Here is a 24,830-nt window from a genome sequence, read left to right on the forward strand (position 1 = left end):
CCCGGCCGCCGCCGCCGCCGCCGCCTCCTCCTCCTCCGCTCACGCGTCCTCCCTCCCCGCCCCGCCTTCTTAGTGGTCGGCCGGCTGGGTTACGCAGGAGCCGCCGCCAGCAGGAGCAGCAGTTAGCAGAGAGCTTTGACGCGCATCTCCGGAGAAGCAGCAGCAGCAGCCCGTTGCAAGTAACCGGGAGCGAAAGGACGCGGGAGCCACCTGGACGGGAGACGAGGGCAAGGACGACGACGGGGCGCCGCGGAACAACGGAAGGGCTGAAGGAGAAAGGCGAGGAGCCCGGGGGTAGGAGGAAGGGCACAGAAAGCCCGGCTCGGAGGCGGATGGATCCGTTTGCTCGCTCGCTCCAAGAGAGGGCGGGAAAGCCCGGGCACCTTCTCCTCCCCCACGTGCCGAACGGCTTGTAACCCGCCCCGGGTTTCTTCTCCGGGCGCGCCAGTCGCTAGCCAGCAGCAACTGCTTATCTTCCGCTTTTCAGCATGAAGTAAGGAGGACGGCGAAGTTTGGCGCGCAGTGGCGGCGGTGCGCCTTCGAGGTGACGAGGCCGCCATGTCGGCCCCCGCCGGCTTGGACTTCGCGGCGGTGGAAAGTTTCCTGGACAGGCACCCGGAGCTGGTGGAGAAGTGGCTGAAGAGGAGGAGCTCCCTCCTCGCCCAAGCGGCTCCCGAGGCGGAGGAGCGGCCGGGCCCCAGCAGCAACGGCGCCCCGACGGCGCTGGGCGGCCCCGGCTCCCCTTTGGCGAAGGGCGGCGGCGGCGGCGGCCCCGTGGCCCCTCCGGAGACGGCGGCCGGCGGCCTGCAGCGGCGAGCCTCGCAGAAGGAGCTTCGGCGCAGTTTCGCGCGCTCCAAGGCCATCCACGTGAACCTGACTTACGACGAGCACGTCCACGCGCGGGCGCAGGAGCCGCTGAGCAGCGCGCGGAGAAGGGCCCTGCTGAGGAAAGCCAGCTCGCTGCCGCCCACGACGGCGCACATCCTGAGCGCGCTGCTGGAGTCGCGGGTGAACCTCCCGCAATACCCGCCCACCGCCCTGGACTACAAGCGCCACCTCAAGGAGCACAACGAGCGGCAGTTCTTCCTGGAGCTGGTCAAGGACATCTCCAACGACCTGGACCTGGGCGCCCTCAGCTACAAGATCCTCATCTTCGTGTGCCTCATGGTGGACGCCGACCGCGGCTCGCTCTTCCTGGTCGAAGGCGGCGGCGCCGGCGGCGGCGGCGGCAAGAAGAGCCTCGTCTCCAAGGTCTTCGACGTGCACGCCGGCACCCCGCTGCTGCCTTGCTACAGCACCGAGAACGCCAACGAGGTGCAGGTGCCCTGGGGCAAAGGGATCATCGGCTACGTGGCCGAGCACGGAGAGACCGTCAACATCCCCGACGCCTACCAGGTAGGGAAGGGGCTCTCGGGGCGCGCGCTTCGGGGGGGGGGGGCTCCTGGTTCTGCTGCTCGCCTTTCTGCACCCCAGGCGGCTTATGCTACAGCAGCCGTGCAAAGGCGAGCTCTCGCTGTCGTAGTAGTGAAACGGGAACGAATGCACCAGTGCACAGCATCAAGCTGTAAATCTGATTGGGGAAACACTCAGGTATATTGTGCACACGCATACGCGGAACCAACTTGATAAATGCTAGTTTCAGCAGCATGGGAAGAGGACCATTCAAGACCTTTGCGTGCTCTCCAAAGCCAGGGCAGAGGTGGGGAACCCAAATATTGTTGGGCAGCATCGATAATCATCTGTGATGGTGGTCTGTTGGAGGTAGGAGGAGCCCAGCATCATGGGGGGGGGGGCAGGTAGGGGTTCCTCACCTCTGGCTTAGAGGATTCATATGGGGGGGGGGTCATGTGTAAGTTCCTTTTAAAAATGCCACACAAGTATTCAGCTGTGCATTGCAGTTACTGTACTTGTTTAAGCTCAGTGTTGTTGTACTGAGTGGTCTCTGGAATGGACTTCAAGCAAGTGTGGGCTTGGCTTCTCTCCACACATTTATTAGGTGGCAAGGGGTTGGGTAGGGTGAATTGTAAGGTTTTTAGTGGTTAGCATGGCCGTCAATGCCATGGATGGCACATTGTTCCTTCTCCACTCATTAACTGTTTCTTGTGCTTCAGTATTAAATATTCTCTCTGTGTAGTACAGTTATCTGTAAAATCAAAGGTCACTGGATGGCCTTGAAAAAGTCCCTTGTCCTCACTTGCCTTGCTTAATTTGGCAGAGTTGTTGGGAGACTTGAGAGTTCAATCCTAGACATGCCTGCTCAGAAGTAAGTCTCACTGAGTTTCATGAGGTTTACTTCCAGAGAAGTGGTGGGTATAGGTTGCATCCTAAAATACGTCTCTGATGATCTCAGAGGAAGGACAGGACACAGTTGTAGCAGGTAAACACACCATTCGTTGCCTGAGCTGGCAAAATACTTTTTAATTCCAGAATCTTATTTGAACCAAATTCTTAGTGTGCCCCTCATCAAATTCTTAGGAAGCACCATCAGGTTCTTAGATGGATGAGTACCTGAGATTTGTCCTCTACTTTGTCCAGGTCACAATTTTGTATGCCGTGATTGTTTTACACAAATGGACTTTGTAGTGGTGTAGATCAAGCCATAGTTTGGTTTTGTTATAAATAATTCAGGTTAGCATGAATTCACCCAGGCTGAAAAAAAGCACTCGGCTACATGTATTCTATGACTCTTCTCTTATTGGACATTTGATCCATGTTAGGGTCATTTCTTAAGTTTTATACTGAAGCTCATACCTGAAAGTATACAGGGTGTATACATGGGAGCATGTCAATTAAAACTTATACATGTCCCTTCAATATATACATGTGCAACTCACACAGTATGTATATATTTTGCACTTGGTTGTCTTAATACTGTGTATGGAACATAAAAAAGTAGCTCTTTAGTGATTGACACTTGGGAGCCTGGTGATAGTAGTTATTTCAGATTAATTAATTGGAGTAAAAGTGTGATCTTGTGTATGTGGCCATAATTGGTGTTGCCATAATTCTTTATTTTAAACACACTTTAAGAGTGTGATATAAAGTGGTTACTGTTTAGAATGGCTCATTCAACATACTGGGACTTGAGTTGCAGTTTGTAGTGTGCTCTGGACATATCTTAGGTAAAATGGACAAATCTCACAACAGTTCAATAAATAACCCCTAGGCCAGTAGCCATTGCCATGTTTTTGTGGTAGTGAGATCCATAAATGAATTATATGTTGTGCAAAGGATTTTATACATCAGCCATATTCCCCTTTTGTCGTCTTTCTCCGTGCCTAAACAAAAAACCCCTCTGCTTGCTTTGTCTTTTCCTCATAGGAAATAGCTCCCACCCCTCAATAATTTTGACTGGCTTTTCTATCCTATCTTGAGATGGAGGCAACCAGAGGTTTGTATTATCTTCCATCATAGATTTATAAAGGTGTAACAAGCACTAGCTGTTTCATTCTCAACAGCTTGCCTAATAATTTTCCTTTTTCTCTGAGTTTGTTTTCACTCAGCTATCTTTGCACCATGACTTACCCCAAGTATTTCGTTAGCCTCCTTAAGTTCGTAACCTTTAGCATATATTTTTTGCACAATTGCGTATTTCCAATCTCCCCCTTCACCCACTATTTACAGATCCTTTTAAGCTCTCCACAGTCTACTTGAGCTCTCACCACCATTCTGAACAATTTGACCCAGAAATTTTATGTCCTCTCTGCCTCCAGATCATTGATAAATAAAAAACCGAGTCTCAGTAGAGATCCTTTGGGAATTCTATACTTTCCCCACTGCAATTTGAGAGCTTTCTGTTTAGTCCTGTGCTCTGCTGCTTGCTGTTTAGAAGTTAGTAATCCATAAAGTGGCCTGTTCTTGGAAGGCATGAATTCTAAGTTTGCTTACTTCTTGTAAGCAATTCTTTAACTTTCTCTAGCAAATAGTTTAAGTGAATCATAAGGTAAAATCTTCAATCCTCATACAATGTGCCTTATTTTAGATACAAATCTATAAGGATAGTTGCAGAGGTGCTACGTATTTTTAATGAAGGTACTCCATGTCATGGAGTATTGTCGCCTCTTTTTTCTGCCCATGGCAGCTATTTTGTGTTGGCATCCATGTCCCTGCACCTCTTTTTTTTTTTAACCAAAAAAAGCACAGGATAGTTGCAATTTATTTGGTACCTTGTTACCCTGTGAAATCACTGATATGGTGTAAGTTATCGCTGCTAGATAAAATGAATTGATTTGGGGGAAGTGATATAAAAGTAAACTCTTTTGTTTATGTATTGAGTTTTAGACATGTTCATTGTAAAAAATCTGGGGGGGGGGGACACACACACCCTCCCCTGCAAGACATTTCATTTGGACACAGAGAGAACAGATGGCCTGTGAAATACTCAGGACTAAGAACTGGGGCGAGATGCAATATTCATTAAATCTGTTCAGTATCATATTCATTCTTTGCAAGTACAGCCCTTAGGTATTGGCGCATCTTCTAGTGTAGCTGGGTCACTGGTACGGAGTCTGAGCCAGACGATTGAAGATTTCCCTCCTCTATTTCCAGAACTAAAGCAAAACTCATCTCTCACAAAGGATTCATCAGACTTAAAGGCAGGGGTGAAAAAACATTTTCAGACTGAGGGTTCAGGTGTATTGAAAAGCTGGGGGGGGGGTTTAATATCCCAATAGGGGAAGGGGCCAGACATACACAATCACAGAGACCCTTGACACAATGCCCACTTCTATTGCTTTCTCAACAACCACCGATTCCATCCAGCCAACATTCTGAAGTTTTGTTTTCTTCACTCTCCTGCATACAAAGTGCATCAGATTTCTGTTGATATTTTTCTGGGTTGTTGGATTCCAATAGCTCTCCTTACTGTTGTCATGAGTCCCGTGGAGATGTCCCAGAGGCGATGGTCTGATCCAGTGGAGAAATGGGAGGTGGCTGGACAGTTGGAGCTGCACATGCCTGGGGAGGCTCCTAGTGGGATGGGGGAAGGAAGGTGAAATTGGGACCCCCTAAGAAGTTTCTAAGCCCAAGGAGGGGGCCAACAGTCTAGAGCAGCCTTTTCTAACCGTGGGTCCCCAGATGTTCCTGAACTACAACTCCCATAATCCGTGCTGGCTATGATGGCTACAAATGATGGGAGTTGTAGTCCCATCTGCTCACTGATAGGAGGAGGCAGCACTGGAGGCAAATCCACAACAGGAGGTATCTGGCTAGGAGTGTCTACATCCTTTCCCTCCATCCAGCTCTCCACTCTCTAGACCAGGCTTTCTCAACCTTGAGTCCCCAGATTTTGTTGATTTGCCTCCAGTGCCGCCGCCTCCTATCAGTGAGGAGTCCCCACTCCCAAAGTGACCAATAGTAAATTGGCTGCTGACTTGGCACCTACACTGCCCATGTCTCTCAAAAGCACAGGGATGAAGTTTGCATAAACTTCACAGTGCCAGCCCTCTTGAGTGCCCATTTGTGAGCCCCAGTCCTGGGATACAAAGAGGAGTCTTGGACAAGTCGTAAAAACAGTAATGCTTAATTTCTAAAGTCAAACAAGCTTGAGGCCCCAAACTTCCAAGTTAGCCCAGTCTCAAGTTGCCTTCTTTGTAATGGTAACTTCTTGTTGTTCAGGGCTGAATCCTGCCACTTGTGGAAACAACCAGGTTCCTGGCAGTAGCAGCCATTCCTTTGTTTCTACAGCATCATATCCCCTCTTGCCCTGCGGGCTGCTTTAACCCTCTTTACCGCACCCACGGCCCTTTTATGCAGGGATGAGCACAATTCAGTGGTACCTTGGGTTAAGAACTTAATTCGTTCCAGAGGTCCGTTCTTAACCTGAAACAGTTCTTAACCTGAAGCATGCTTTTGCTAATGGGGCCTTCTGCTGCCGCTGCGCCGTTCTTATCCTGGGGCAAAGTTCTTAACCTGGAGCAACCACTTCCTGGTTAGCGGAGTTTGTAACCCGAAGCGTCTGTAACCGGAAGTACCTTTTGTTTCTCCTTTTGAGACGTGCTCTTTTGATGGCACAGGTGTAGTGAATCCCACAGAATGCAGGGGATCAGAGGCCTTTTGCTTTGACAACTTGAATGCTCTTTCAAATATCTTTGTTATTTCAGATAAATCCTTTTCCTAGGCAAGCTATTCCAGTTCTTCCAGTCCTGTTCTTCATTGTTTTTCTCTGAAATCCTTGGAAAAAAAGCAGTTAGTCTTGAACACATAGTAATACCCCCCCGTGAGGTAAACACACGCTTCAAACAGTGTTGCACATGCTACTTCCCTTGAGAGCCAGTTATTGATTTTCAGCCCAGCATTACAATGTCCCTTTCTCCATTCTTCATACATCCTTGACGGCATCTGCCTGCCACATTGATGGATAACATTAAGCTCAAGGCTCTGTGAAGCGCATGGTGCACCAGCATAATGCCGCACAAGGCATAATAAGTAAGGAGAAGGATGATTGATTATTTAATTTCTATACCGCTTAATATATTTTTAAAAATCTCAAAATGCACAGAAAACTGAAGCAACCACAGACAACTTAAATAAAAATATTACAAACATGTGGTTACATATTAATAAGTTACATTAATACAAAGTTTTATCTATCTATCTCAATACCAATTCATTTTCCTTCTAACAAACACCATCAGTCTCAGTTTTTCCACCTAGGATCCCACAAACTCTCTGCTCACCTGCAAAATTCTCACAACAAGAAGAGTTCCTGGAAAGAGCAGATGTCACCCTAGTTTCTCACTTTAGACTTGTTTTTTTATGGCAGGCCCAAGGTGGATGGTACTTTCTCAGGCTGCCCACAGCTGTGTCCCATTCAGCCGCACTCTCTACACCTAGTTCCAGGTACAACAGGTTTGTTGAGTTTCCCACGGGGTCCAAAGGATGGGGAAAGGACCTACAGCTCTCCACCCCCCGTCCTTTCCTCTTCCTCCATCTGGTTTCTCTTGGGTGGCAAGAAAAAGCATGTGAAGATCCAGTGTTGAGAGCAGAAGCTGCCACAGCAGAGCAAACTTTATTAACTGTATAAATTACGTTGTTTCTCCTCTCGGTTATCATTTACAACTTCTTTAAAGAAGCACAAGGTGGATGAAGAGTGGCGAACAAACAAGGTGTTTGTTTTTGATGGCATAACTCTGAATACTTACTCTGCAAGATCCTGGGTCCAATTTGCCAGGCACATTTTGTACCTGGCTATCGGTCATGTGCAACCAAGTGAAGATGCTGAGGTGCCATTATAGCAGCTGACGTCTCTACCATCTGGAGGTGCGTGCCTGGGGATCCTTGGCTCTTGACCGTTTTCACACACATCCCGTAGAATTCTACCAGTTATCTTTTATCTTCACAATCGGAATGACTTTCAAGGAACCAAAAAGTGGTATTGAAAAACATGACTTGAAGCATCTGGCCCCAAAGATAGCAGCTAGGCATTTCGTTTTGGTGACTTTAACCTTGTTTAAGGAGCCATTTGGCGCCTAGCTTGTATATCTTAGTTTCTAACTCTGCCTGGGTCTGAGTTTCTCTTTATTTTGGTGAAATTGTTTCTATCAATTTTACTCCATTTATTTCCATTTATTATTTATTACGCTAATTTTAATGGACTATAGCCAGTGCTAGGCCTATTGAGAGTAGACCAATTGAAACTGTTAGACATGACTTACTTCAAGGTAAAGGTACCCCTGACAGTTAGGTCCAGTCACGGATGACTCTGGGGTTGCACACTCATCTTGCTGTGTAGGCCGAGGGAGCCAGCGTTTGTTCGCAGACAGCTTCCAGGTCATGTGATCAGCATGACTAAGCCGCTTCTGGCGGACCAGAGCAGCGCATGGAAACGCTGTTTACCTTTCCGCCGGTGTGGTACCTATTTATCTACTTGCACTTGACGTGCTTTCGAACTGCTAGGTGGGCAGGAGAATGACTTGCTTGAGGACATTTAATCCAATGGAACTTCTCTTGAGTAGAACCTAGTTGGATACAACCCCCACTCGTGACACACACAACGAAACCTGCCAACAGCAACCTACCAGTCACAAGAATACTGCAATACCCTTGGCTGTGTGAACCCAGCAAATGCTCCCTTCGCTGGCATGTATCACAAATCTCCTTTTTATCACAAATACACAGCCTGCAAAAAGCAAACAAGCAGGATACAAAGGGGGTTTGCTCTTCCCTCTTGCTGTGTTCTTGTTATTTTTTGTATACGGTCACTGTTTAAAATACAATAGAAAACATTGTTGACAAATGTAAAAGTCTGGCAAAGCACCCAGCCAGTTTTGCAGCTTAGCTAGGCAGACGTGAATAAAGAATTCCTGGAGGAAAGCTTTACTTCCTGGTAGGAGAATAATGCCTTTGTGAGAGGTATGAGTTTTCGGCCAAGGAGAAGTTGAAATAGAAGCCGCAAATGCTACCCTATATGTTAAGAAGCAAGGCTGGGAACCTCCCCAATAGCTCATTTGGGTGTGGGGGGGGGGTGGGTGGGAGGGAGAGGCACTGATACACAAAACTGCCAAAAGAGATTAAACCCCTGCCTGGTTTTCTGGGGAGGGAAGAAGAGTTGATGCAAAACCCATACTTTGCTTACCCAACTAGCAACAATATTTTGGCTCCTTTTTTAGAAGCCCCAATTGATTTGAAAGATATATAATGAAGGTGTCGGCTGAACTTCCCCAGGGAGACCGTTCCACAAATAGGGAGCTACTGCAGAAAATGCCTGTTTCTGTGTTTCCACCTTCCAGGCCTCTTGTGGAGGAGGCACATAATAGAAGGGCCTCAGATGATGATCTCATGGTCCGGGTTAGGTCCATCTGGAGAGAGGCGCTCCTTGAGGTATTGTGTTCCTGAGCTTTTTAAGGCTTTATAAGTCAAAAACAGCACTTTGAACTGGGCCCAGAAACTAATTGGCAGCCAGTGCTTTTGGGCCAGGATCGGTGCTCAAACCGTCTTGCCCTGGTGAGCAACCTGACAGCTGAATTCTGCAGCAGCTGAAGTTTCCGAACCATCTTCACCAGTTTTTCTGTTTTCTGGAGCAGAAATGGCGTGATTCAGACAAATCAATAATAACTTCATTCGTGCCTCAAAATTGTTCATTTGTTTTTTGTTGTTGGCAAGGTCTTGAATTCTACTTCACTCCATGTGTAAAGTAAAATAATAATAAAAAATGTAAGTGATAATTAAAGGTTGGCTTTCTATTAGTTAAAAAGCAGGTTTTCAGTCACCCTCCAATTATATTATTGTCTCTAGCAGATGTGTGACAATTTCATATTATTTAAACAAGAGAAACTATTGCTTATATTAATTGTGTGCAAAGGATAAAAGGGCTGTGTGATACTGAGCAAATATAAGTGAGCAACAGAAGTTCCCTATCGGATAATTGTTAATGTTCACAATATGCTACTTAAAAATTAATAGCAGTTGTGGGAATTTTTTTACAGTGCTTTTAATGGTGAACGTAGGTGACTGATCAGCCTTGAAGTGAAAATGTTTTTGTGAGTGTTCTTTTAGAACAACAAATGTGAGAGAAAGGGATATTTGGGCCTATTTACATTGCAGGAGAGAATAGTCACATTGAAACTAGAAATTCAGATTCTCAAGAAGGAGGGTGCTTCTTTTGTAGACATTGCTTTAAATAAGTAAATGCTAGTCATTTACTTTAAAAATATATGTCTTGGAACAGAGACATAATAAGGCAAAGTATTCATATTTAAGATTCAATTTTTCACAGAATATTGGGTGTATTTGTCGCTGTTCGCCCTCCCACCCCTGGCAGCCATCTGCTTTCCTTCCTTGGAACCTGGACTCATTGAAATCAATGAAAGGCTTTACTATTGATTCACTTTGAATTGGATTGTGTCCCTGGTGACATATGAGTGACTTGAAATTCCACTGATGTAAAGGCATGTAGAAAACACTCAGTGCTTAGTCAAAGCAAGGTCCTGAACTGTGCCTATAACTGCAGAAAATCAATTATTTTGTGCCGCTATAGAGAACACTTGATTCTAGATCACCAAAGTGTTAATTTATAAAAAGACAGCAGAGCTCGGAACTTCCTGGAAGCAACATATTTTGGCTCAGAACTAACCGTAGGCATACATAGCCCTGTAAAATAAGTTAGAACCCTACCTACCAATAATTTGGCAGAGAGAGGGGAAATCCAGCTCCCAGATAGTTGATGACATTACTGCATTTTATTTTACAGAGCTTCAGACACACAGTCTGAGCTGCTGGATTAGACTGGAAGACAGCACTTACAGCACAGTTTGCCTATACCAATTTGGGACATGTCTGTTCCTAGACTAGCACCATTAGCTGAACTTGGGCACATGTCTTAGAACAGTCGCTCACTATTTCCAGGCATTTGGCGCATATTGATAGTTACTAAGGGCCAAACTACACATTTAGTATCAAAATGTGTAGCAAAACTCCCTCCTCACATAGTTTTTCTTCCTGGAGAAGTTCCTTTAGTGGGGTGTAATTGCTAGTGGAAAGGCAAAGGGGGAAGAAGTGCTTATTTGTGAGTGTGAGTGTGTGTGTGTGCACATCTACCTGTTCTTTCCAGATTGCATTGCCCTTATTTATTTATTTTTTTAAAAAAATATTTACAGTGGTACCTCAGGTTAAGAACTGAATTCGTTCTGGAGGTCCGTTCTTAACCTGAAACTGTTCTTAACCTGAGATACCACTTTAGCTAATGGGACCTCCCGCTGCTGCATGATTTCTGTTCTCATCCTGAAGCAAAGATCTTAACCCAAGGTACTATTTCTGGGTTAGCAGAGTCTGTAACCTGAAGCGTCTGTAACCCAAGTTACCACTGTTTTTATTTTCATTACAGAATTAACACACACACAAACATACACACACACAATGTCTGTCTGTCATGGCTATGTGGTTAACAATACCATACAGAAGTATATTGGGATATAATACCCATTAACTAAATTGCACCCACTTAATTGATTTTCCGCTAATGGGACCTTGCAACATTTGCCTTCGGATGTGTCTGGCATGAAGTCCTATTTCAACAGCTCCCAGCATTCTGTACCCTCCCCCCTCCTTCCCAGGGCTGGCTAACGGTAGTCTAGCTTCAACTGGGTTAGATTTGGCCCTGAGGTCTGCTAGTTGCTGATGCTTACTAAAAGCGACAGCAATTTATCTAGTTTCAGAGTGAAACTGTATTATATATAATTAGTTTGGCTGCACATAGCCCAGGCAATGGATACGGCTCTGCTGCTTTTTATCACCATTCTGGCAGCTGTGCTCTGTGATAAGACTGGCCATTAAACATCAGTCACTTGAATAAACATCTCTTTTAAAGCCAGGTGAAAGACACACACGGTTGGACCTGATCGCTGCCTTTAATTTGCTGCTGCTGCTGCTGTTATAATTTTGTTATTTTATTAAATTTATAACCTGTCTTTCACTAGTAGGTTCCAGGACGGGTTATAGCAATTTCAAATTCGTAAATTAAGAACAGTTGAAACCATTTACAGTCACAGGAGTGTGGTGAATCCCCAAAACACACAGAGATGAGTGTTCAGCATAATAGCAAAGATGCAAGACTCATATCTGTGGGAAAGAATGCCCTTTCTGAACTTCAGAGGGTGGCAGAACTACCAAGAGCCCCCCCTCTCCCGATCTTAATACCTGAGTCTATAGAGAAGGAGGCAGTCTTTCAGATATTTGGGACCTAGGTCATTTAAATGGTATTGTGAGCACCTTGAATTGGACCTGGAAACAAATTGGCAGCCAATGTAGCTGTTTTTGAACAAGAGTTTAGAATACCGTGACAAAGCAAGGTTTTATAAGCAAACCCCAGCCTGTAATCTGGCTTCTGCATTTTGCTTCTGTGTTGTCTTCTTAGGACAGCCCTGCATAAGAGTACATTGCAAAGAGCAAATCTGGAAGTTATTAGAGCATGGAGTACCAGGGCCAAGTTGTCCTTGTCTCAAAGTGGCCGCAATGAGTGAACCAGGCAGAACTTGTAATAGGCACTCCTTGCCACCAAGGCCACCTGGGCCTTAAGTGACAATGTTAGCTCAGTATAGTGGCAGTCCAAGATGGTGTCAACAAGCTACAGGTGCAAGATCCCATTCCTCACATAACAATCCCTCTGTAAGCAGAAAACTAGCATATCAGAGAGCCAAGCGACCTTTCTTAATAATGGGCTCGTTTTGGACCTGAACCAAAATGGCTGCCCCAGTTTGCCACCGCTGCCTAAAGGTGACAAATTAGCCTTCAGTTTTGTGTTATTTCTGGAAGGATGTTGGGGGTCTTGGTGCTTTGTCCATTGGGTGGGAGTGCTTACCAGAGCGACACCAGCGGCTTTTACCCACTCTTCATTTGTAAACTTCGGTGGGCTGCTGTTGTTGTTTTTTATCTTGGACATTTAATTACATTTCAAAGTGACCTGCCCGATTCACAGTTGTCTCAATCTGGAATGGGATCTTGACAAAGGGTGAAGTCAATGGGTGTTTCAATCCATGGTGGATTAAACTTTTAAAAAGATGTTGAGTGGTTTCTGGGAGCTTCTGTTTCTCTTCCTGCACCCCTTTCTACCTTTAAAGCTAAATCAGTGGTGTTTTGGAGTTCATACAACTATGACTTTTAATTTTAAACGCAGGAAAGTGTGAGGGTGGGAAGAGGAAAGGAAGAGCCTGCCATCATTGCCACTCACACAGGTAGTGGCTTAAAATAATAATAATAAAATAATTATTAATAAAATAAAATAAATAAAATAAAAATAAATAACATAATCTATTAATAAAATTATTAATAAAATTATTATTATTATTATTATTATTATTATTATTATTATTATTATTATTAATAATTATTATTATTATTATTTATTATTTATACCCCGCCCATCTGGCTGAGTTTCCCCAGCCACTCTGGGCGGCTCCCAATCGGTATTAAAAACAATACAGCATTACATATAAAAAACATCCCTGAACAGGGCTGCCTTAAGATGTCTTCTGAACGTCAGGTAATTCTTTATCTCTTTGACATCTGATGGGAGGGCGTTCCACAGGGCGGGCGCCACTACCGAGAAGGCCCTCTGTCTGGTTCCCTGTAACCTCACTTCTCGCAATGAGGGAACCGCCAGAAGGCCCTCGGCGCTGGATCTCAGTGTCCGGGCTGAACGATGGGGGTGGAGACGCTCCTTCAGGTATACAGGACCGAGGCCGTTTAGGGCTTTAAAGGTCAGCACCAACACTTTGAATTGTGCTCGGAAACGTACTGGGAGCCAATGCAGATCTCTCAGAACCGGTGTTATGTGGTCCCGGCGGCCACTCCCAGTCACCAGTCTAGCTGCCGCATTCTGGATTAATTGCAGTTTCCGGGTCACCTTCAAAGGTAGCCCCACGTAGAGCGCATTGCAGTAGTCCAAGCGTGAGATAACTAGAGCATGCACCACTCTGGCGAGACAGTCCGCGGGGAGGTAGGGTCTTAGCCTGCGTACCAGGTGGAGCTGGTAGACAGCTGCCCTGGACACAGAGTTAATCTGCGCCTCCATGGACAGCTGTGAGTCCAAAATGACTCCCAGGCTGCGCACCTGGTCCTTCAGGGGCACAGTTACCCCATTCAGGACCAGGGAATCCTCCACACCTGCCCGCCTCCTGTCCCCCAAAAACAGTACTTCTGTCTTGTCAGGATTCAACCTCAATCTGTTAGCCGCCATCCAACCTCCAACCGCCTCCAGGCACTCACACAGGACCTTCACCGCCTTCACTGGTTCTGATTTAAAGGAGAGGTAGAGCTGGGTGTCATCTGCATACTGATGAACACCCAGTCCAAACCCCCTGATGATCTCTCCCAGCGGCTTCATATAGATATTAAAAAGCATGGGGGAGAGGACAGAACCCTGAGGCACCCCACAAGTGAGAGCCCAGGGGTCTGAACACTCACCCCCCACCACCACCTTCTGGACACGGCCCAGGAGGAAGGAGCGGAACCACTGTATAACCGTGCCCCCAGCTCCCAGCCCCTCTAGACGGTCCAGAAGGATGTTATGGTCGATGGTGTCAAAGGCCGCTGAGAGATCCAGCAGAACTAGGAAACAGCTCTCACCTTTGTCCCTAGCCCGCCGGAGATCATCAACCAGCGCGACCAAGGCAGTTTCAGTCCCATGGTGAGGCCTGAATCCCGATTGGAAGGGATCCAAATGGTCCGTTTCCTCCAGGCGTGCTTGGAGTTGTTCAGCAACCACCCGCTCAATCACCTTGCCCAAGAATGGCAGATTTGAGACTGGGCGATAGTTGGCCAAATTGGCCGGGTCTAAAGATGTTTTTTTAAGAAGCGGTTTAATGACCGCCTCTTTCAGCGGGTCTGGGAAGGCTCCCTCACAGAGGGAAGCGTTCACCACCCCGCAGAGCCCATCGCCTAGCCCTTCCCGGCTCGCTTTTATCAGCCAGGATGGGCAAGGATCAAGGAGACAGGTGGTCGGTTTCACTCGTCCAAGCAGCCTGTCCACATCCTCGGAGGTAACAGATTGGAATTGATCCCATGTAACAGGACCAGACAGAACTCTAGCACTCTCCCGCCCTGGCCCTGCTCCCACGGTGGAGTCTACCTCCTTCTGAATCTGAGCGATTTTATCTGCAAAAAACTTTGCAAAAGCATTGCAGGAGATCTTGGGGTCCCTACCAGGCCCCGGTGGTACAGGTGGTTCTGATAGATTGCGAACCACCTGAAAAAGTCTCCTGCTGCTGTTTTCTGCAGATGCAATGGAGGCGGCGAAGAAGGCCCTCTTCGCCGTCGCCATTGCCACTTGGTAGGCTCGACGTTGAGCTCTAACCCGTGTCCGGTCTGATTCAGAATGAGTTTTCTGCCACCGGCGCTCTAGCCATCTCAACGATTGTTTCATCACCCTCAGCTCCGGGGAAAACCACGGGGCTGTCCGGGCTCCATGCAATCGGAGAGGGCGCTTCGGAGCCAGACAGTCAATAGCCCTGGTTAACTCCGCATTCCAGCGGGCCACCAGGGAATCAGCTGAAAGGCCATCAACTTGGGATAGAGCATCCCCTACCACTCTCTGGAAGCCAATTGGATCCATTAAGTGGCGGGGGCGGACCATCCAAATCGGTCCCACCTCCCTGTGGAGGGGAAGGGTTGCGGAGAAGTCCAGTTGCACCAGGAAGTGATCTGACCATGGCACTTCTTTTGTTTCGCTTTTAGTTAATGTCAGGTCACCAGCATCCGTAGAGGTAAACACCAAGTCTAAGGCATGTCCGTGGCTATGAGTTGGGCCAGACTTATTCAGGGACAGCCCCATGGAGGCCATGCTTTCCACGAAGTCCCGAGCGGCCCCTTGTAAGGTCGTGTCGGCATGGATGTTAAAATCCCCCAGGACAACCAGGCTAGGTGTCTCCAGGAGCATATCCGCCACGACCTGAAGCAGCTCGGGCAGGGAATTCTTGGTGCAGCGGGGAGGTCGGTACACCAGTAGGAATCCTGTACTGCCCCTATTGCCCAACTTCCAGAACATGCACTCAGAAAACTGGGTCTTCCCAATAGGACGCCTGGTGCAGACTAATGACTTCCTAAAAATCACTGCAACCCCCCCTCCCCGCCCACATGACCTGGGTTGCTGTGCGTAAGAGAAACCTGGTGGACAAGCAGCGGCAAGGACAGGCCCATCTGCTTCATCCAACCAAGTCTCTGTTACACATGCCAGATCAAATCCTCCATCCATGATCAAGTCATGGATGGCAGTGGTCTTATGAATCATTGACCTGGCATTGCACAGCAACACTTTCAGGTCATAATAATACTTATTATTATTAATGCTGCTGTTCTGACATGTGCCTCCCACCCAAACTTGATGAACCAGTTCTTCCCACACTCTAGCCAAAATGATGCAACTGTTCTGGGGCCTTTGAAACTGCATTCTGCTTGGGAATAAACCCCAAACTAAACAAACCCAGCCATAGCTCATTTTGTACTTGTAAGGATTTTTTTTTTTTTAAGTGGGGGTTATGTTAAAATAGGCAGCCCCTCCACCTCCAGCCCATAGTGGTGCATGTTACTTAACTGTTTTAGGAGTCTACTACCTCATTCTGCTGCATGTGAACCAGGGCAAAGTTTTTGCCTAGGGCTGGAGTGAAGTTGACAGTGTGCTGTCAAATTCCCACTCCTAATTTGCCCTTTTAATTGGGTGCTCCTTGATTATGAGACCAAGAGCATTAAAGGAAGTCATGGACAGACGGGAAATGTATTTTATTGTACAGGGTAATGATTCGTTATTAGCAGGCTAAGTACTGGGCTTCTTCCAGTATGAAAGAGCTGTTAAAAGCAGGTCCTGGGAGGCAAGGGCAGCGTACGAGAAAGATGTGAAGATGTATTTTATCCAGCAGCTCTTAATAAGCAGATAACAGCTGACAGCGCTGGATCAATGTCCAGTTGCTCTCCAAGCACAGAGTGGCAGGTATTTTGGAGACCAGACATCACAGACACATTGGCGAATGTGAAAAACAAACGAGCAGTATTGATTTAAAAACTATTTAAACACAGGGTTCATTGCAGTAGATATATTTATAGAGAAAGAAATGTGGTGATGGTGATATATGTCTGCTCAGAAGTATGTCTCGTGGTGTAACTCCCATGTAAGTGTATATTGGACTGCAAATTTAATCATATATAGGCAACCCCCCGTTTATGCTCGTTCGATATGTGCACGACTGTGGCTATGTGCATTGCACCAATCTGGAAGTGACCCAGAAAGGTCATAATAACGTCTTGCAGGCTTTTTCAATGGGTTTCAATTATACGCAATTTCACTGATGCGCTTGGTACCTCAGAAGGTAAACGGGGGGGATGCCTGTAATACAAATTTTCATTCCTCAATACAAATTGCATTATTATTTTGTGTAATTTATATATTCTTGTGTGAATTCTCCAGGTACGCATGCATTCAAAGCTGATGGTTTCTTTTCTGTTTTCCCCCCTCATTACAGTGGTACGTCGGGTTACAAACACTTTGGGTTACAAACTCCGCTAACCCGGAAGTGGTACCCCAGGTTAAGAACTTTGACTCAGGATAAGAACAGAAATCACGCGCCGGCAGCAGGAGGCCCCATTAGCTAAAGTGGTACCTCAGGTTAAGAATGGTATGAGGTTAAGAACGGACCTCTGGAAGGAATTAAGTTCGTAACCCGAGGTACCACTGTATAAGTAAACAGGGGTCCATTTATTTCTCTTTCAGGTCATATGACTTCTAATTTACTGCCCTAAACAAATATGCCTACCCCATCTCATGACTTAATTTAACAGTTGAGATTGGTACGGAGTTTATGTGGCAGAGAGCAGTCTAGAACCAGGGGCATAAGAGGAGGCTGGAGAGGAGGGAGACCAAGAGGCAGAGATGAATCAAGCTGGAGAAGAAGCCAGGCTGTCTTCCTCTCCTGCTGCGACCAGCTCCCCTCACCACTAGACTCCCAGAACCCGAAGAGGTATGAAGAGGGAGGAGCAAAGACAGGCAAGACAACGGAGCCTCAGATTGCTTGGAAAGGACCTGGGGGAGGAGGAGACTTAGGTAGCTGTGGGAAGGCAGGGACCTTCAGCCCCTCCCAACTGCCTCATAGGGGCAAGATCTACTGGGAAGAGTTGCTGTGCTCACAAGGCCTGGCCTCTTAAGCTGTCTTTTTCTTTGAATAAAGCGTTAACTTCACTGACACCATGTGTGTTAATTGCTGACTTGCTCCTGGCCCTTTAAAAACCAACCAACCCGAAATTAATGGCTCATTCCCTCCCTCCCATTGTAGCCACTGGCCCTTGCCCTCATATATATACAATTCCAGGAGTGCCATACAAGTATTAGAGTAATTGATGCTCACCTTAAAGGGAAAGAATACCAACACACGGTGGAAGCCATAATGTCTCTAGTTCCTTGCCTCCTATATTTAGAAGGTAAAGGTAAAGGGACCCCTGACAATTAAGTTCAGTCGCGAACGACTCTGGGGTTGCGGTGCTCATCTCGTTTTACAGGCCAAGGGAGCCGGCATTTGTCCGCTTCTGCAGACAGTTTTTCCGGGTCATGTGGCCAGCATGAGTAATCCGCTTCTGGCAAAACCAGAGCAGCGCATGGAAACGCTGTTTACCTTCCCGCCGGAGTGGTACCTATTAATATACTTGCACTTTTGGGGTGCTTTCTAACTGCTAGGTTGGCAGGAGCTGGGACCAAACAATGGGAGCTCACCCCGTCACGGGGATTCGAACTGACAACCTTTCGATTGGCAAGCCCAAGTGGCACAGTGGTTTAACCCACAGCGCCACCCGCATCCCACCCTATATTTAGAAGGTACTCTACTACAATTTCCTCCCAAACGTAGATGTATATAAGAAGATGCTTAATACAGAGTCAGACTGAACTTGGTACTGTCTGCCCAGACTGGCAGTGGTTCTCCAAGATTTCAGATCAGAGTCTCTCCCAGCCCTGGATTGGGGATGCTGAATGTAGAACATAAGACATTCTGCATGCAAAGTACATGCTTTGCCACTGAATTTCAGCCTTTTCTCTTTTGTTACACTCTTAGCTAGAATGCACCTTAATTAGAAGGAGGGAGGGAACAGCAGCCTGTAGCCAGGTTTTAAATTGGCAGATGTTAGCATTTGGCACCTGAACTTCATGTATTGGGAAATCAATGTCCAGTTCTATGCACACTTACTAGGGAGTAAATCCCATTGAAGTAAGTGGGACTTGGCTTTGCAGTCAGAATATTTAAAATATTTCATTAAATATAAAATAAATTTCATATGTTTCAGCTATCCCAGTTTACCAATGCAATCTGAAATTCTGGAGGAAAGCGCTGCCTTTGCATGTTGTCACAACCAGGAGTCTCTTTAACCCATACCTAGAGATGCTGTGGATTGAACCTGATACCTTTTGCTAAAAATACATAGCATATCTGAAAATGGAAGATGATAGTGTGAGTTTCTAGATTCACTGTTATTCTTCAAGATTGTTTTCTACCCATGGCATCAAGAATGTTAAATCTCCCAAGTAGAGAATGCATTTAAATGCTTGTGTGTGAACCCTAAAGCCCGTTCAGTTCACAGACTGGCATTTCATACGCTGGCAAGACTCATTTTGAACTGCTGGTAATATATTCTAGGTCAGTCAAGTCGTTAGTCAAAAGAACAAGCACTCCTGTGGCTTTTTAAAACAAATTGCAAAGCAAGCAAAAACAACAAGCGAAGTACTGTAGAGCCTTCCACTATATATGCTGCAATGTGTGTGGAGAGGAGTTGTTGTTGAAAGGCGAGTGGTCAGTGGCCTGTCCCTACTTCCGTCTGTAAAATATGGGTGTGTATGAAATCAGTACCCTTCAACAGAGAGCCAGAGAGCATGTTGTCAGCCTCTGTGGCATTATACAGTGGTGCCTCGCAAGACGAAATTAATCCGTTCCGTGAGGCTCTTCGTATAGCGGTTTTTTCGTCTTGCGAAGCAAGCCCATTGACAGCTTAGCGGATTAGCGCTATTAGCGGTTTAGCGGCTTTTAGCGGATCAGCTGATAAGCGGCTTATCAGTCTGGAAGTATTCTTCCATTCGCATGACACGGGCTGACTATGCGCTTGCCTTTTCTTGTTGCTTGTCTTTATTAAGGTCTTTGCTTTGACGTATAGACTGCTTAGGTTCCTGTTTCTTCCTTCAGTGGTACAATATTAAGCAGCAGCAGGATCTCACTTTTCTGTGTTTGTGGAGTTAGCTTTATACACTGCTAGTTTAACTTCTCATCCCCATCACTGGACCCAGAAGAATCACCTTCTGGTTCTGAAGATGGGAGCTAGGGGTAAGGGTCTCTGCAGGGCCTGCCCACCCATGAGGCAAGGTGAGGTGAGTGCCTCAGACAGCAGGATCCATAGGGACAGCAGATGTGGCCTCCAATGACTGCATCACCTCCTCAGCAGCCCTCTCCTAATGCCACCTCTGCAATGGCCTTTTGTCAAATAACAAGGACTCCTGGTCTCCTCCCACTCTTGTTCCCGATATAGATCTTTACTCCCCTCCTCTTCCCTGGACGGATGCCATTTTATGGTTCGCCTCAGGTGCCAAAAAGTTTTGGGCCGGCTCTGGGTCCCTTTTTCTGGAAACTCGACTAGACCAACCCGCCATTCCCATTGTTTAATATTGGATGAGGAGTCCGTTTTTGTATCTAGTGTTGGTGCTGCAGTCTCTCACTCCGGAACGCCAAAATTTTCACATTTCCTTAATGGATGCCTTGGGTTGTTTCCCAGCATATGTCACTGTTTTCCATACGGAGATAGATAGAAAATAGTAAACGGTGGTAAATACAGTGGATTCAGCAAAGGATTGAGTTGAGAGGAGAAATAATGTAGGGAAGCATTTATGTGTATTATATGCCAAGATATGGTTTGGATGAAAATATTGTGTAAGTAACTCTGAGTATATAAATATAACAACAACAACAACAACCCCCAAATAAATACATTTTTGTTACATTTTCTTTTCTGTATAGCAATAGCACGAAAAGAAAAGCGAACAGTGAAACATAACCATACAAAAGAACAGAGGATTACCTTATACTTAAAACATAAAAAACAGCATCACATGTGTATCCCTGGAAAACCACATTTTGAGTCCAATACCCAGAAGCCAAATAGGAGATGTTTGGCTATTGCTTATTGTTGAAATATATCACACTATATATGCCCACATGATTGATGAGGAAGTTAACCAGAATCACCTGCAGTTGTTCCAGAGGCAGTGTTATTTCTACAGTCAAACCCGGGTCACGAACACCTCCGTTACCATACATTTCGGCTCCCGAACGCCAAAAACTCAGAAGTGTGTGTTCTGGTTTTCAAACGTTTTTCGGAAGCTGAATGTCCGACGTGGCTTCTGCTTGAGTGCAGGAAGCTCCTGCAGCCAATCGGAAGCCACGCCTCGGTTGTCGAACATTTTGGAAGCCAAACAGGCTTCCGGAACGGATTAAGTTTGACAACCGAGGTTTGACTGTACTTGCTTTAACTGAACCTGTGACGACAGAGGACGAGATGGTTAGACAGTGTTCTTGAAGCTACCAGCATGAGTTTGACCAAACTGCGGGAGGCAGTGCCTGGCGTGCTCTGGTCCATGGGGTCACGAAGAGTCAGACATGACTAAACGACTAAACAACAACAACAAGGAGTCTGGTGTGATGTAATGGTTAGAAGATCGGACTAGGACCTGGGAGACCAGGATTCAAATCTTCACTTGGCCATGAAGCTCACTGGGTGACCTTTAGCTAGTCACCATCCCTCAGCTTAACCTACCTACCCAGGATTCTTGTGAGTGTGATAGGAAATAGAGCTCCTTGGAGAAAAGGTGGGATGTAAATGCAAAACTAAATGAATAAACAAATATATCTTGGTTAGTACCCTGATTCAGATGTCACAATAAACCAAAGAAAGAGAAAAATGTAATCTGCACAGGTAAGCGAAGGAGTGAAAAACAAACCCGTGGCACATTCCTAGTCTCAGAGCTAAGCCAGTATATGTTGGTTGTGCAACATTTCAAAAATTCTTACCATTCCTTAGTCTAACCTACTTCACAGTCTAACCTACTTCACACCACCCCAAACTCTTTGCAGGCATAGCGAAACTTGACCCTCCAGATGTTTTGGGGCTACAATTCCCATCATCCCTGACACTGGTCCTGTTAGCTAGGGATGATGGGAGTTGTAGGCCAAAAACATCTGGAGGGCCAAGTTTGGCCATGCCTGCTTTAGATAAAGAGTAGGATAAAAGTTAAATAATAAAAAATATTAATGAGTTTTCTCTGACTTCCACACCCTAATAGGTGACCTGGTCTCAGCTTAAATCTTTCACAAGCACCACTTGATATGGAAATTTCCCCTTTTTGTCTTATTTCAATAAATTAATTTCACATTTAATCATTTTACATTGTGTTACCATAGATTATTATTTTTTTGTGTCTTGCTTTCCATACATGAAGGCAGTGCTGGTTTGATTGGCTGCATTTTTCATTCAAATAGGAACACAAATTAGAATGCCTGTCTTTCACATCAGTTGGAAGTACTTAGTACAGTCTAGATAAATTAGCTTAAGTGCAGCAATAATTCGGGAAATTAAAGGCCAAAAATGTTACAGGTCTTAAGTAGCAATCTCATTACAAACATGGGAAATGAATAAAGGCTGCAAAGTTGCTCTTAGAATGATTTTGCCATAATTTTAAATGTTGCTTAGTTTTTATATCCTGTGACAAATGGACACTTCTCTTTTCTTCTTTACAGTTGTGATATTACTAGGCATATTTTCCATAAAACACCGACGTTATATAATTGTGCCGTAACTGAAGTTTAAATCTTGCATACGTTTTCATCAAGAAAAGTTGACCCAGTAGACATTTCCCTACCTAAATCAAAACTCTTAACATATTAAAAATGGATCCATAGAGGGTCCAAGAAATTACAGGCCAGTTAGCTTAACTGGGGAAACAGTTGGAATACATGATTAAAGACAGAACCACCAAAGATAGATAAAAGGAAGGAAAGGTTAGTTGCATGAGTTGCCTTCCACTTGTGCAGTACTTGAGGCAATCCAATGAGCCCTCTGAGAGTGCCTTTTCTTATCAACACCCCCCCCCAAAAAAATAATTATGGAGCTGATATTGCTCTTTCTTCACAACTTGCTGTTGGATCATTCAAAAGAGGTACCTTAGAGTAGAGGTTTGCAGAAATCGTGTCCTCATCACGGAGGGTATGTGTTGTGGTGAAATAATCAAGATTGACCTCACCGTTTGTGTGGGTGGGATCATTTGGATAGCCACAACAACCCGATTGGGTCCCTCAGTTGCTGGGGCAATTCTGGCCAATGGGGTTGAGAGAATTTGCAGCTGGGGGACCTATTTATACCGCTGCACGTTGCGTCAAGCTTCCTCTTAGTGCCTCGTGCATTGGATCACCCGCCTACCCTACCTATATTTAGGGTCTAATAATAATAATAATAATAATAATAATAATAATAATAATAATAATAAATTTATTATTTATACGCCGCCCATCTGGCTGGGCTTCCCCAGCCACTCTGGGCGGCTTCCAAAAAAATATTAAAATACTGTAATGCATCTATGTATTGCTGTGACCCTGCTTTGCCGTTGTGGGTCATCTGTTTTTGGGGCAGGGGCCTGGTAGGATCTTTCCCATTTGGCTGATGCCACTTGGGTTTCACCTGCTGTGTAGAAAATCATCACAACTTTGTAAGGTTTGGCGGTTAGGCGTTGGTTCGAGGTGTGGTGGAGGGGAGGTTGCCACACCTGCCCCTCCCAATGTGCGATAGGGTATTCCATTAAAGGAATCCAGGTGCTCGCCGTGCTTTTGTCTGATCCCCTTCCAGGGGTTAGGGCAGGGGTCAGCAAACTTTTTCAGCCGTGGGTCAGTCCACCATAGTGGCGTAGTGTGGGGGCTGCAGAGGGGGCCGGCCGCACCGGGCGCAACATCTGGGGGGGGCGCTCGCCGCCTCTGGAGTCGCCGAAGAGCCTCGGGCGCAGGCTGTAGCAGAGCCCCATGTCTCGTGGAACCGACGAGCTGTGCGCGCGTCCGGGCTGAAGGCGTCTGGCAGGCAGCGGCTCTCAGCGCTTGCCGCGGTCCCCGCGTGTCAGGGCCAAGGAGGGCGTGCCAGGCAGCCCCTCCTCACAGCCCCGCCGCCACCGCTGCCGCTGCAGCTGCTGGGCCATGTTTCATTTTCCTCGCCTCTCTGCCCTCCTCCGGGCAAGCGCCGTCGTTTGGACGGCAGCGCCAGTGGCAACTCGCCTCAGATCACCTGACACGGACCCGCCGCCGCCGCCGTGGCTACCTTACCGTAAATACCCCAGCCCAGGAAGCAGCAAGAAGAAGCTGGCAGCGGCGGCAGGTTAGGGGTTAGGGGCGCAAATTACTTGCCTTGCCCCGGGTTAGGGGGCGCAAATTACTTGCCTTGCCCCGGGTCCTGACAACCCACGCTACGCCGCTGGTCCACCGTCCCTCAGACCATGTGGTGGGCTGAACTATATTTTGCAGAGAGAAAAAATTAACGAATTCCTGTGCCCCACAAATAACCCAGAGATGCATTTTAAATAAAGGACACATTCTACTCATGTAAAAATACGCTGATTCCCAGACCGTCCGCGGGCCGGATTGAGCAGGCGATTGGACCGCACCCAGCCCACGGGCCTTAGGTTGCCTTCCCCTGGGTTAGGGCCACACCAGAGCACCTGGGAGCATTTTGGGGTGAGGGTACGTCTGTGGTAGGACCAATGTTCCCCCAGTATGTTTACCCTTACTGACTTCTGCCGGTGTCCAGTTGTCAGTGCTGCTCTGCTGGAGGTGTAGGTGCAGCTACTCGAACCAGTGCCTAAGCAAACCACTCACATTCTGTAATCAATAAAGTTGTGGCCAACATTATGCCAATAATAGTTGGTGTCAACTGTGTCTTTCTTTGCGAGGTCTTGGGGGTCTTCACAGGCAAGATAGTAGACGGCTATATTACTTAATGTGTACAGTAACTCGGATATAAATTTGAATGTTTATATGTGGATCATCCCAGAGTATGGTTCATGGGAGGAACTGGCTCCACTTCTAGAGCCAGGACTTCAGTGTGCATCCAGCTCTTGCTCCCGTTTTGCGCTGGTGGACCTTGGGGTTCTAGTTAAAAACAAAGTGGACTCCACATGTCCATATTGCCCATGCTTGCCCTAGAGACAGAGAATTTGGAATTTCATAAGTGATATCAGTCTCTACTGGATATACAATGCCTTCTCTCACCATCTACTAAATACAGTAAATTCTTTGGTTTCTGCTCCTCCCTGCGGACTCACAGCTTTTATGATTGCTTGTAGACAT

General features: G+C 46.4%; 1 protein-coding gene across 6 annotated transcripts in view; it reads left to right on the forward strand.

Moving 5' to 3' along the window:
- Positions 1–473: 473 nt before the first annotated feature.
- Positions 474–24,830, forward strand: part of PDE11A (phosphodiesterase 11A) — a 155,276-nt gene continuing 130,919 nt past the window's right edge. For all 6 annotated transcript variants that reach the window (XR_014157889.1, XM_081867570.1, XM_081867575.1 and 3 more), the window contains exon 1: positions 474–1,395. Coding sequence is in view for 5 of the 6 variants with exons in the window: in XM_081867570.1 (XP_081723696.1) it covers positions 559–1,395 (837 nt within the window). In the remaining variant the exon portion in view is untranslated. The remainder of the gene's footprint in view (positions 1,396–24,830) is intronic.

Source organism: Podarcis erhardii (genome assembly GCF_964252035.2).
Source record: "Podarcis erhardii genome assembly, chromosome: 1".
Lineage (NCBI taxonomy): Eukaryota > Metazoa > Chordata > Lepidosauria > Squamata > Lacertidae > Podarcis > Podarcis erhardii.